At 42.8% G+C, this 11,634-nt stretch overlaps 4 protein-coding genes across 11 annotated transcripts in view; 1 reads left to right on the top strand and 3 right to left on the bottom strand.

Annotated features, from left to right (window-relative positions):
• The window catches only part of LOC105565147 (lactosylceramide 4-alpha-galactosyltransferase-like), a 10,076-nt gene extending 8,412 nt beyond the window's left edge, over window positions 1-1,664 (bottom strand). The window contains exon 1 of one of the 2 annotated variants that reach the window (XM_012018108.1): window positions 1,396-1,664. The gene's annotated coding sequence lies outside the window, so the exon portion shown is untranslated. Of the gene's footprint in view, window positions 1-687; window positions 992-1,395 lie in introns of those variants that run through there. The other variant, XM_012018110.1, reaches the window with a different exon arrangement.
• Window positions 1,665-1,870: 206 nt separating this feature from the next.
• Window positions 1,871-2,873, bottom strand: LOC105565146 (ejaculatory bulb-specific protein 3-like). The gene is made up of 2 exons (XM_012018107.1): window positions 2,638-2,873; window positions 1,871-2,232 (listed from the first exon to the last, which is right to left on the bottom strand). Exons 1-2 carry the CDS (start codon window positions 2,858-2,860, stop codon window positions 2,060-2,062), a joined length of 396 nt encoding a protein of 131 aa, XP_011873497.1. The 5' UTR covers window positions 2,861-2,873; the 3' UTR covers window positions 1,871-2,059.
• A 2,012-nt stretch (window positions 2,874-4,885) lies between these two features.
• Window positions 4,886-7,766, bottom strand: LOC105565142. 4 transcript variants are annotated; one of them, XM_012018094.1, is made up of 9 exons: window positions 7,596-7,760; window positions 6,860-7,046; window positions 6,654-6,789; window positions 6,362-6,579; window positions 6,235-6,295; window positions 6,013-6,141; window positions 5,608-5,946; window positions 5,264-5,346; window positions 4,886-5,183 (listed from the first exon to the last, which is right to left on the bottom strand). In XM_012018094.1, the coding sequence occupies exons 1-9, from the start codon at window positions 7,630-7,632 to the stop codon at window positions 5,057-5,059; spliced, it is 1,317 nt and encodes a 438-aa protein (XP_011873484.1). In that variant the 5' UTR covers window positions 7,633-7,760; the 3' UTR covers window positions 4,886-5,056. The 4 variants fall into 4 exon arrangements, with proteins under 4 accessions (XP_011873484.1, XP_011873486.1, XP_011873485.1 ...); XM_012018096.1 differs by lacking the exon at window positions 4,886-5,183 and adding an exon at window positions 5,495-5,531 and having other exon boundaries at window positions 5,304-5,363; window positions 7,596-7,766; XM_012018097.1 differs by lacking the exons at window positions 4,886-5,183; window positions 5,264-5,346 and adding exons at window positions 5,368-5,384; window positions 5,507-5,531 and having other exon boundaries at window positions 7,596-7,766.
• A 152-nt stretch (window positions 7,767-7,918) lies between these two features.
• LOC105565143 (galactokinase-like) lies at window positions 7,919-11,444 on the top strand. 4 transcript variants are annotated; one of them, XM_012018102.1, is made up of 7 exons: window positions 7,919-7,991; window positions 8,476-8,867; window positions 9,819-10,005; window positions 10,235-10,329; window positions 10,445-10,762; window positions 10,855-11,192; window positions 11,267-11,444. In XM_012018102.1, exons 2-7 carry the CDS (start codon window positions 8,706-8,708, stop codon window positions 11,334-11,336), a joined length of 1,170 nt encoding a protein of 389 aa, XP_011873492.1. In that variant the 5' UTR covers window positions 7,919-7,991; window positions 8,476-8,705; the 3' UTR covers window positions 11,337-11,444. The 4 variants fall into 4 exon arrangements, with proteins under 4 accessions (XP_011873492.1, XP_011873491.1, XP_011873489.1 ...); XM_012018101.1 differs by having other exon boundaries at window positions 10,187-10,329; window positions 10,445-10,742; window positions 10,871-11,192; XM_012018099.1 differs by having other exon boundaries at window positions 10,187-10,329.
• Window positions 11,445-11,634: the final 190 nt, after the last annotated feature.

The raw sequence follows: 11,634 nt of genomic DNA, 5'->3' as shown, positions 1-11,634 counted from the left end.
TTTTTCTCGAGTTATTTGTTCGCAAAACTCCGTATTGGTTCAATAAGGAATCCGGCTACAATATTCAAAGACGTGGGGTAAAATACCCAGTGAGAAATGACTCGTCGATCGACGTCGAATCGACATCGACACCGGCGAATTGACGTCGATTCGACATCATTTCGACGAGTCATTTCCCACTGGGTAACTCTGCTGCGTACAGTATACACCCAAGGAAAATTAAAAGTCAAGTCGATATCAATTTGATGGCATATTCATCTTTATGTCATATTTCGACTTTTCATTTTTCCTTGGCTTCTACTTGTAATGCAAAGTATAAAAAACCATGTATAACGCAAGTGTCGTGCGACGGCCGTCTAATGAAATCGCCCGTCGCATTTAAACGATCTCGTTTCTCGCGATGCGAAGCCTTATTAAGAGCAACGATTCAAGATCATTATATACAATATATATGACTGGCAGGCGATCAAACGCAGTTTGTCATAATACATCACGCGATACATTCTATCAAGGTTCCCTCAATTTATGCGAGAGAGCACGAGCGATTATGTTAATTTGTTTCGAGCGAGACCACTGATTTTCCAAATCTATTATCTAGTAGATCGAGTTCTCGTTAAAGGTAGATCTCATTGAATCGCGGAGTCTTTTCAAAATATCCCGTAGCACTGCACCGCGGGGCGCAAATACCTGCTTTACGACCCCTCGCTCGTTCCTCCTATTTATCCTCGCACAAACGTTTATTTTCCCGTGTCAAGTATCTCCTCGAGTCACCACGATTCAACACAAGCGCGGCGCGTTGTCGTTACCTTATTTAACGCGCAAAATTAGTATACGTAACGCGGCGGAGAAATGAAATCGGTTAACGGTGCTCGCGAACGGAAGAAATATTCGGTCGCATTCCAATTCTTTCGGTACGAGAGCGCGTGCCGCGTACGCGAATTGTGATCCGGCACTGCAGTGTGAAAATTGTCGCATTGGAATAAGGTGCCGTGTCACGCTGCAGTGTCAAGAAGATACTCGCGTGTTACGCACGTGTGAGGCCCCGGGCTACAATGAGTCGTAAGTCGTCAGTCGTCGGTCCTTTTCCTTTCCCGATTGCGAGTGAAAGAAAAGGGACCGGTATATGGTGGTAGACTTCCGATTGGCGACTCGTTGTAGATCTGAGAAGCCCGCGCGCACTCAGGGTAGGCGTGTATCTCACCACCGGCGGATTCGTCGGGTTGACTGCCGGCTTGTTACCGCGATCAACTATCTCTCGCTCTCAGCCGACGGGTTATTACATTATATCGGGCTACCGTTATCTCGCGGCGACACACCGGTACCCCCCCATAAGGGAGGATTCTTTCGTCGGTTTACGGGGAGAAGGAAGAATCGTCGGAACTCGATATGACATACACGTCACGCTGCAGTCACCCTCGCAGGCCGTGGCAGTCACCCCTCGTATCGATCGCCTCGCTGGTAACGGATGGCTCATAACGGATTCGGCGGCGGAACACACTCTGGTCAGAACAATACGAGTCGACGACGAGTGAGAACGAGCGCCTCCTCCCTGAGCATTATCCCGCGACTAACAGAAACGACTTCGCCGGCGCGCCTTGTGACATCGAGCGAGTATCCACCCCTCCGCCCGCTATAAAACGTGCGCTCTGCAACGATGAAATACATTTCGCGACGCATGCGTGAGGCCGATGCCAAACGACGGCAACGAGGATAAAGACGAAACGCGTGACAAACTCGCCTTGCCGCTGCTCTTTTCCTCCTTTCGATCCCGCGCGCCACAGAGATACGCGGTAAATACCGCCCGTGATTTACAATCGGATTGCCGGTGCGCTCGTCGAGAGGGTACACACGTACGCGCGTACATACACACTTTTCGGCCCCGTCACGAAACGGCTTTTATTGTCAGTTACAATTGTACATGCAACACCGCTAAATCTCCCTCTCGCCTACGTATATTGCAGCTACATCTTGGAAAACTACTATGGACGCACAAAGATCGTTATTTGTTATTTCACAATTAAGTATACATGACGGTGCCAAATGCGCTTGTTTGGCAACATCAGGCAGCGGGTGTAATGTTGAGCTTCTTCGCGTCCTCCAAGAGCTTCCCTATCATGGCTTGCCACTCCTCGGGTCGGTTCTCGGTGTACCACACGACTATCTTCTCCACGTTCTGCTTCTGCTTCTCCGTGCACCTCCGGCATTTCGTGACGAACGCTTCAGCGGCATGCTCTGCGAAATGTTTCATCTAGAGTATTTCGGTCGACGCATGCTCTGCGAAATGTTTAATCTAGAATATTTCGGTCGACGTTTGAAAATCGTGCGAACAGCGATTCGTTACCAGCGCGAACCTTATTTCGTTACGGCGCGATAACGTTGATACACCTATTCGAAATCATTTTTGTCCGGTATACGTTTTAAAAAGTATTCTCATACGTGAAAAGACTATAAGTCAAATGTCTGATTTTAGGCGCAGTAAATATTCTATTTTTCTACCTTGGGAAATATCTTGCGCTTTTCTGTATTTTGTACAGATTGAGAAATATTACTCGAGTATTAGTGGCACATTTATTTTTAATAAAACCACGTCTATCGCGCTTATCCGAATTTATGACGCGAGATAATAAAATATCATACGTCTGAAGTATTTCTGATCTTCCGTCACGCACGGGCCGGTGTCCATGAAGCATTTGTAGTACTGATTCCGCAGCTCGTCGTTCGGCAGGATATCGTCGGGATCGATGTGATCGAACATGTCCGAGTACATCTCCTCGGCGATGACGGTCGCCAAAGCGGCTGCCAGAATGGCCAGCAAGTAGAGACTCGATCTACCCATAATTTTATCGGCGTCGTTAGGCATCCCGCGCGAAACTGAATATTTTATTCGGCTGGATACATCTTTTATAGCTTGCACTTACCCTTGGTGGACCGTTCCTTACGTAAATACTAAGTAAATAGTCGTTACACGCCGAATCGATTCTAATCACACGTGTCTCAGGCAGATAGGATGGGGCGGAAGGAAGGCCTAATCCAGGAGGAATTAATTCATGAGTTTGCCACGCGAGACACAGAGTGTTCGGTTATTTCGCTCATGTAAGATAGTTATTAGAGGCTCGCTCTGATCCGCTGTTGGTTTAGTCTCTCTCGGAAGCCGAGTATCCTTAACTAGCTGCAATTAAAATTGCTGGTTTTAAGCCACGCAAGTACTGTAATACACCAATACACGTTGCCCTGGCTCGTGTACAATGCCACTCGTAATCTTACCTCTCGCTCTTGGGCTCACCAGTATTCGCGGAATCAGTACTCGCGAATAACGCCGAGCGTGTCTCCTACATAAATTGTCGTCCGAGTCACGGGCGATTTTCCTCTAACGAGTAATTAGTAGCTAGAAGATTGTCCTGAGTTATGTCTAGTTCGAAACATGATCTACGATCTGCTAGATTGGAATAGGTAATGAGAAGCGCTGATTAACAAAAACGATTCAATTATATTGTCATGCCTGCGGTTCACTTGATGCTGCAAATTATGAAATAGGATCCTAATATGGGACAGCGGGGTTTCTGTTAAATTAATATGCATCATCAGTTGATTCCACCATGAATTTATTGCCCTTAGAGCGAAATCTGTTTAGTGGAAAACTCGTTGTTAGATTGTGTAATGCGCAAAATGTTTCGTGATCGAATTTGGGTGTTGAAAACCTGCTATTTCATATTAGAAACCTAATCTTATAATAGAGGACTTTCCTCTATACAGGGTATTCCAGGAGGAAAGGTCAATATTCTGGGAGGTGATTTTTCTCCTCTCCTCCTGGAACAACCTGTATATTAGTATCCAGCGAGAAATGATATCGACGTCATGATATAATTAATCGATTCGATATCGTTTCGACGAACCATTTCTCACCGAGTACGGTTTTAATTATATCATGTAAGTTAATCCTTTGCAGCTGGCAAAATATGTCAAGAAATAAAGCTGCTTAACTATTTTTCCAGACATATGTAATAACGCGTCGTAGAAAATTCCACGTGATCATTGCATTCGACTGATTATACGCAATTGCATGAAATATATTTGAAGGAACATGAGAGTTGGAAGAGAAGGTTTCAGACGTAAATCGTTTTCTTAGATGTAAACGACGCCTGAAAAATGATTTTATAATGCGCTAAATATTTCGCGCTCGAGTGCTCTGTAACGAGTACATTTATCCCTCTCGGGATGCTGTGAGATAAACTCGACGTCCGTGTACGAGATGTGTTATCCACCGGCAACATTCGTGGACGTGGCGTGTTACCCATTGGAAATATTCGTGTACGAGACGTGTTACCCGTTGAAAATATTCACAAACGTGACTACGTAGTTCAAGATACACATTTTGTGACGCTGATGGACGAGTTTCACTTAAAACGCAGACGTGTCCACTCTTAAGTTTCTCTCCGATAGCACAGCAACGAGGAATTATCGAGCCGCAATTTGATCAACCATTATTCGTTATTGCTCCTACTGCAATTGATTGAAAAATGCGATATACAATATTGGTATGTACACATGCAAGAAAAATATAAAAAGAAATATCTGGAAAAAGTTCTGATCTCTACTGTAGTATCAAGTAATTGTCAATTGTGAAATTGCTAAATATTAATGACACGTAAAATAAAAATGATTTGATTGTACGTTTTTAAATATCACATTTCCATTTTAAAGAAATAACATTTAAGTCTCCGAATCTCTTGGAAACAATTAAATTAAAGCGACAATATGAATGCCATTAACGGAAACAATATTAATAACAACTATGTAATAAGATGAGTACAGAAAGCATATAAAAGAGATGTAAGGCGTTAGCAAAATTATTATAATTGCTGTCGAGTGAAATTATTACTCGTAATATGGATAATTGGTGATTTTATTGAGTTCTTTGGTCTCGCAGTTTGAGGAAAAGTATTAATAAATAATGTAAGGAAGTTATACATAGGTTGAGATATTCCTCTTTTTCTGTATGGTTCACTAAATCCATATATACATACATATGTATATACATGTGTATGTACATATGTGCTTATACTGCAAAATGAGTACGTTGAAACCCTTGTCCCAGACTCTGTAATATTTGTTGGACCTCGATTTCATTTCGGTGATGGAAGATGTAAGCATCAAATTTTGTTGCCACGTTACAATTGGTTTCTCTGAAAATGGTAGTAAATAACACAAGTTATGCCTTTAAAACGTACGTTCTATGCTAATATCAATTCGATAGAGAGCTCACCCTCCGATGAATGCGAAATAATCTGGGATATTGACAGTACGTCCACACGATGAGATTTCCATATAGCTTCGCTTGCATATTGTCTGACAAAAATAAGTAATATCCGTATTCATAGTCGTTCCTCAATTCTCAAGGTTAGTCTGTCTTTGTCTCGCTACTACGTTTTACCATACGCGAGACAAAGACAAACTACCCTTGAGAATTGAGGAACGACTATGAATACGGATATAAGTTGTTTCGTTCAATTTACCGCATGTACATTTACTTCCTAAATCATTTCGAATAGTTGAAACAGAAGTTACTTGCAACTTCCAATAATTCTCTTAAATCTGTGATTCATTCACCTGATTGTCCACCTCTCGAGTTACCACGATTCCAATTTCTAAGCATTCAAATCGCACAGGCACTTTCTTTGCTTCGCCAGACCTCAACAAACGCCAAATGGCTTTCTCAATTTGCTTAACGTCTCCCTCAGCACCGACGTGCACAGAGCCGCAGTATTTCACGAAGAATCCGCTGTTTAACGCTTTGCGCCCCGGTTTAGACGTCTGACTTTTTTTAGTGGCTTCTTCCACTCGGTCTAATCGCGACACTTGTATTAAGGACTTCATACTCTCAATGCCAGACTTTTTTATAAGATGCACTATTGGTTCATAAAGCTCACAGGATTTTTTGGTATAAAGCTGAAAATACACAATCATCATATACTGGCGTATACATATAGTTTGCTTAATCGCCATTTGCTATACCTTAATGATATGTAGCATTATTGGTTGCCCACTAGCTTTTCTCATAATTTTACGTAGCTTCCCCTTACTGTCGCCATTGATGACATGCTCGTTTATCTCATCCAGTACATCTCCAATCTCGACTTTATTCTGATTTACACGCAGCATGTAAATAACACCAAGTTTAAAGCATTTCTACAATTGGAAAAAAATCAAATAGATTGTCAGAGATCTTTTTCTTACGTCTTCAGCAGCTACCGACTTCTCGTTGACGTTGACAACTAATGCCTTGTCGTTGGTGAAACTGCAATAGCAGCGAATACATGATTTTGCTACAGTCCCTTCTTTTCTCATCGCAACAAGCACCTACCATACAGATATGCCCAGACTTTTGCAAGGTACTAGTTCCAAAGCTACACATTTGGGCATCTGCCAGGTGTCGTCCAAGAAAGCTGCATTTCTCAAATTCAGTTTAAAGTTGAATTTACTACACTGCAACAGCACGGACAGCAGTATCTCCCGTAGAATATCATCTCCCAGGATGCTCTTTAAGTTGTAAAACTCGGTAGCTAAAGTTGGTATTCTGGACTGAAGATACAATTATGCATTTCTGCAACTAACTAATAGGTGCGTGCGCGTCGAGCACATTTGGCATGTCTCACCAATATTTCCACCGGCATGTGAAGGCACCTTCGTGCGAGACATATCCTTATCAGGAGACGAAGTCGCCCAGCAGATGTGCGCACCTTTGCATTTTGCTTCGCTTGCTCGACTGCCAAAAGGAACGTATTGTAACCACTGGAAGTCAAACGTTAGATCGCAGGCTTTATATTAGAGATGCTGAAGAGAGAATAAGACAGTCGCTAACCTGTAATTCTTCTCGCCTACATATTCTAGCCAGGTCCACGTGTAAGGTACCTTGAGGTATCCGACGCTATCGAGAGAAGGCAGTAGACCCTTTTGCAAGCAATTTTCTAAGCACTTGCAAAAGTGGCACAGATCCTCATTTTCATCAGTGATTTCCTTAGCGTGGTCTATCAGCTTTCGAGTCCATCCTGCAACAAGGGTGTATCAGTACCAAAGTTTTACACGAGCACGTTGATTTCGTCAAGACACACTTCTATACAAGGCAAGGTTAAAAAATTCATCGCTACGACTAGCGAGAAAATAGCCACGACGAAGAAATACGTATTCTCTCTTAAAAACCTGGTGGCGGAGCAAGATTTTGTTCCTTGGAAAATGTACATGAAAATGCGACTTGACATTATCGACATATGATAATGGCCTGTCATTTACAATGTCCTTAGAATTGCATTGTATTAATGCGACAGATCTTTTAAATCGCTTTAAAAATGCAACACTTCTCGCTCGCGCACGCACACTCGCACTCCCATCCGAGCGTATTCGAAGCAATGTTTATCGAGGGTTAAAGTTTTCGAAAGAATACAAGTGATAAATGACTGCGACAATGAGCGAAACCGACGACGCACAGATACCCGATTAGGGTTTGAAAAGAGAACTCGCGCATTGACGATGACATGAAAGGGAGCCGAGCCCCTGGCGTTGCGTCCCGTCTAACCTGACCCGCTCGAACGCGAGATTACCTTTCAGCTCTTTGATGAGAGGATCCGAGACCGACATGGCACATTCTCTCGCGGAATATTGGCGTTAAATCGACCGCGGCGCGTCCATAGCACGTCCTCGTGGCAAATCAGTTTATCGCCGCGACACTCGCGTCTCTCAGCCGAGCCTCGTCAGCTGGCGCGCACCTGCACCTGCCTGCATATCGTGCTCCGCGCTGGCGACACGTTAATGGGGGATATGTGTGGGCATGTGGCGGTAGTAGTAGGGGTAGTAAAGTCGGCGCGGCTCTCTGGGTCTCTGGATCGCGCTCGCTGGAAATCTAATGTCACTTTGCTATCCCACACGGCACAGAAAGAGCTAAAATGATGTCGCTGAAATGTAATGTTGAATGCTCAAGTATAAATATCTTCTCGAAGGTAAATCTCGGTTAATGTTCGTACACCGATTCTTGATGTCGCTGCAACGTTAAAGCAATCTTGAACAAATTATTATTTTTTGATACTCAAATAGACACTTTAATATTTTTAACACTTGTAAATTTTTATCGCGTTTGTGTACACTTGTGACACCAGGCGGAACGTGAATTGAATATTGAATTCTACACGGTGAGAAGTTCCTCTCAAAATTTATCCTGAAGATCGTGTAATCGCGGGACAACGTGGCACAATTTGAACAACTTGATGAGTTGTTCGAAATTTTACCACACACTAATTGCAAGTACACAATTACTAGTGAAATGTATGGTGAAATTTCAAAAGACTCTCATAAAAAATCTTTGAAATGCCGTGTTGTCTCACGATTACAATACTTTCGGGATTGAGAGAAAATTCTCTCCGCGTACACAATTTCGCTAAAAGTTTCGAGAGCGTGTAACAATATAATTTGTAATTTCACTTGCAGGCAAGGAGCACCGTGGCCTATACGTATATATAACGTTGAACCCGAGTTTCTACGTCGAGGTAGCCAAAGGTTGCGCCGATAACGACGTCGCTCCTGTCCGCTAATGACGCAAGATCTCAATTAGCATCAGTATCGTCGTGACTGTTGATCGCGACGCGGGTTGTCACGCCGCTTAATCTCCGCTTCCGTCGTCGTGCGCCTCTGCGGTGAAATCCGGACGATATTTCGGCATGGCGGCGCCGCTCCCCGACGTCAGCAGCGTCAAGGCGAAGGCGTTGCGGGCCTTCGCCGAGAAATTCGGCGAGCGGGCCGCCGTTTGCGTGTACGCGCCGGGACGCGTTAATCTCATCGGCGAGCACACGGATTACAACGAGGGCTTCGTACTGCCGATGGTGAGTCTCTTTGCACCGCGCCAAAAAATCCACGTCTCCCCCGCAACTCTCCTCCACTCGCCTTCGCAAATCGCACGTATTTTCTTGTTTCATTTCGTGCCAAGTGTGAAAACTTACGAAAAAACGCAACGCGAGATAGATCCCGAGTACAGAGTTTCCTCGAGTTTTTCCCTGTATTCTTTTTCCGTTGTGTCCTTCCTCTCCAACGAAATGTTCCAAGTGCATGAGAACGCGAGAAACGCACGTGATGCAGGTAAATCTAAACGGAAGCCGAAACTAATTTCAATTTGTGGCAAGCGCGATTAATTATGCGTCGGTCGTTTAATATGTGTTATCGTTATCGCAGTTGCAACGTCAATGGTCCACGTGATAACCCTGGTGAAAAGTTTCCTCAGAATTCTTGTACGAATTGGTACACTTTTCAATAATACTGCGAAAGTCCATTTCTTTTCTTACAATTGTTTATATATATATAAATGTTATGAGATGTGAATGTTTGAAATTATGGAATAAGAAATTTCGGAATATTTCAGAATTCACACGCATAGGAAATTCTAGAAGAATAGAAGAAGCTTGAACATAAACTTGATATGACCATTTCTAGTTTCAATTATCCACCTTGTTTTTGTCACCAATCGAGACACGTTAGCTTCTTCAGTGGTTTTACCGGGATAGATTTTCCATATGATTAGCGCGATTCTTTACATACAAATTATGAACAATTCCGAGAAAAATTTTTCCATTTATGGCCCTTTTCACAAACGTCGCGTAACTTTGATCTTAGTTTAATTCATCCTGTGTTTCTTTCTATACTGTCCTCTTAGAAAAAGACCAAAGATAATTTAAACTAATGGTGTAGGATCAAAGTTAAACGACGTTAGTGAAAATTGACAGTAAAACGGCGACCTATTCAACGAAACATTTAATTAATAAATTCGAAATAATTAATAGGCGCTACCGATGGTCACGGTAATTGCCGGCAAGTCTCACGACGGTAAAAAGACCAGAATTCTTTCCTTGAACGACGTAGTCGGCGCTATAAACGAATTCCAATTCGAAGCGAAGAGTCGAGCTGATATAAAACCAGGGGAGCCAAAATGGGCCAACTATATAAAAGGATGCATCGCTAATTTTATTTGTAAGTCATTTGCGACTTCAAACGTCGCACATAATTGATTCGGGAGCTCGAGATTAAAGAGAGGAGCGGCAGCCTAATTAAATCCTCGTTAGAAAATATTTATTAAGAAAGTTGAGTTTAATCCCGAGCGCGATCGCAGTAGTCTTGGGACACCTTGCGCCACATAATCGACCAATTTTAGGTGAAGTACCTGCGTTTGATGCCGTAATTGTGTCGACTGTGCCAGCAGGCGCCGGACTTAGTAGTTCTGCGGCTCTAGAAGTAGCCACCTACACCTTCTTGGAGACTTTGAGCGGCAAAAAGCCGGAGAAACCAGAGCAGAAAGTAATTACGATCTTTCGGCGATCATATAACTTATTGTCTATAACAGTAACAACATAATATAATGTGACATTTATAAGTATATACATATATGTATGCATTTACATATTATACATAGGCTTTAGCATGCCAAAAGGCAGAGCACGATTTCGCTGGTGTGCCGTGCGGTATAATGGACCAGTTTATCTCAGCGATGGGTGAAGAAGGCTGCGCCCTTTTGCTCGATTGTCGCGATCTTGTCGCTAAGCAAATACCCATGCTGCACATAGATAACTATGTTTTCCTCATAACGAATTCGAACGCACCGCACAAATTGAGCTCGAGCGCCTATTGCGAGCGCAGAGATTCTTGTTACGAAGCCGCGAAAATGCTGGGCAAGGAGAGTTTGAGAGATGCGAGTATGAGCGATATTCTAGGTAACGACAGATCACTTTATGTGTGTACTCTTTAATTTTGTAATATTTTTCATCGGAAATTTTGATTTGATTAAGCGAATAATCACACTTGTGTTTTCTTGATACACAATAGACCAACATGTTTTTAGCCTTAATATCGCGAAATGCGTCGGATCGCATTGTGAAAAGAGCTCGTCACGTGGTCACGGAAATTCAACGAACTCTGGCCGCTGCGACGGCGCTTGAGAAAGGTGACTTTCAGCAATTTGGACGATTAATGAATGAAAGTCACGATTCATTGCGCGACGATTACGAGGTCTCGTCCAAGGAGCTAGATGCACTGGTCTCGGCGGCCAGAGAAGTAGACGGCGTATTAGGAAGCCGTTTGACGGGCGCAGGCTTCGGCGGTTGCACGGTAACTTTACTGAGAAAGGACACAGTGGACAAGGCGGTCCAACATATAAGAGCAAAGTTAGTATCTTTTCCGCCTGTATTAAGCTACGTTACGTTTTATATAAATGCTGTTAAAATATTTTTATTTACAGATATTCCGGCACACCTGAATTCTACATAGCGACTCCGTCCGGAGGTGCTCGAGAAATCGATGTCAACTAGCGTTAATATTGATTTCTTAAATGTACAAACTTTACATTGTTGTACTTTATACAGAATATTAACAATTGTACGATACTTTGAAATACATAATTGATTCTTCAAGATGCATATATATCATGTTTACTCGTGTTTGTTGAGTGCAAATTTTTGAGTGGCACGAGTAAAATCCTGATATATTTACAGTGGAGTTATTTACAATGCGTGTAAAACATAATTTGCGTATTTATTTTAATATACGATGAGAGATGGTCTATTACTAGTATTACAAACAAAAATGATTTTTCAACCGCAAAATTTA

Source organism: Vollenhovia emeryi, unplaced genomic scaffold, assembly GCF_000949405.1.
Source record: "Vollenhovia emeryi isolate VEMERY1.0 unplaced genomic scaffold, V.emery_V1.0 DF939155.1, whole genome shotgun sequence".
Classification (NCBI taxonomy): domain Eukaryota; kingdom Metazoa; phylum Arthropoda; class Insecta; order Hymenoptera; family Formicidae; genus Vollenhovia; species Vollenhovia emeryi.
The sequence above is the reverse complement of the archived record's forward strand: the minus strand, read 5'-3'. Positions and strand labels throughout refer to the sequence as shown.